At 51.3% G+C, this 927-nt stretch overlaps 1 protein-coding gene across 1 annotated transcript in view; it reads left to right on the top strand.

The window, feature by feature from the left end:
- The window catches only part of LOC107625418 (probable calcium-binding protein CML49), a gene marked incomplete in the record, with an annotated part of 10,651 nt that continues 9,759 nt past the window's right edge, over positions 36-927 (top strand). The window contains 1 exon segment of the mRNA XM_016328045.2: positions 36-775. Coding sequence (XP_016183531.1) covers positions 241-775 — 535 coding nt within the window.

Genomic DNA, 927 nt, shown 5'->3' with positions numbered 1-927 from the left:
ATCTAAATATATAATGTAAAAAAAAAAAATCATACCTAAGGTGTCATTATTAAAAATTGATAATAGAATTATCATTTCTCCTTTTTGCCTATTGAACGCTCCCCAGGCTGCAAGTACAACTGCGGTTCACACTATAAAAGCGAAAAACGCTCGAATCCGTGTCACAATCACATATCTCTATCAATTTCTGTTTCTACCCCAACTCGTTTCGTTTCTTTCTTGCTCCTTTTAATCCCAAACATGTCAGGTTACGGCTACGGCTACGGTGCTCCACCAGGCGGCCAGCCTTACGGCTATGGTGCCCCGCCGGGCGGCCAGCCTCAAGGCCACAGTGCTCCGCCAGGCGGCCAGCCTCACGGACACAGTGCTCCGCCGGGAGGCCAGCCTCACGGTCACAGTACCCCGCCTGGCAGCCAGCCCTACGGCCACAGTGCCCCGCCGGGAGGCCAGCCGTACAGTGCCCCGCCGGGGGGCCAGCCTTACGGCCACAGTGCCCCGCCGGGAGGCCAGTCTTACGGCCATGGCGGCGTTGCGACAGCATACCCGGCATCAGGGGGATACGGTAGCCCGTTCGCCATGCTGGTGCCGTCAACGTTCCCTCCCGGGACGGACCCGAGCATCGTGGCGTGTTTCGAGATGGTGGATGTTGACCGAAGCGGGCAGATCGACGACAGGGAGTTGCAGAAGGCTCTGTCTTCCTATAACCAGAGCTTCAGCTTGAGGACCGTACACCTCCTCATGAATATGTTCACCAACACCAACATCAAGAAAATCGGTACTTTCTAGAACCTTCCTTTTATGTTACTGCTATTAATTATTATCTCTGATTTTGTGTTTTGAACGGTTGCTTGCAATTTGGCTGAGATTCCTAATTTGGGAGGTAGGGTTTTGTTTGTTTTTTTTTTTTTTTTCTTTTAACATTTTCTT

Source organism: Arachis ipaensis, chromosome B02, assembly GCF_000816755.2.
Source record: "Arachis ipaensis cultivar K30076 chromosome B02, Araip1.1, whole genome shotgun sequence".
NCBI lineage: Eukaryota > Viridiplantae > Streptophyta > Magnoliopsida > Fabales > Fabaceae > Arachis > Arachis ipaensis.
This window is presented reverse-complemented; position numbering and strand designations above follow the sequence as displayed.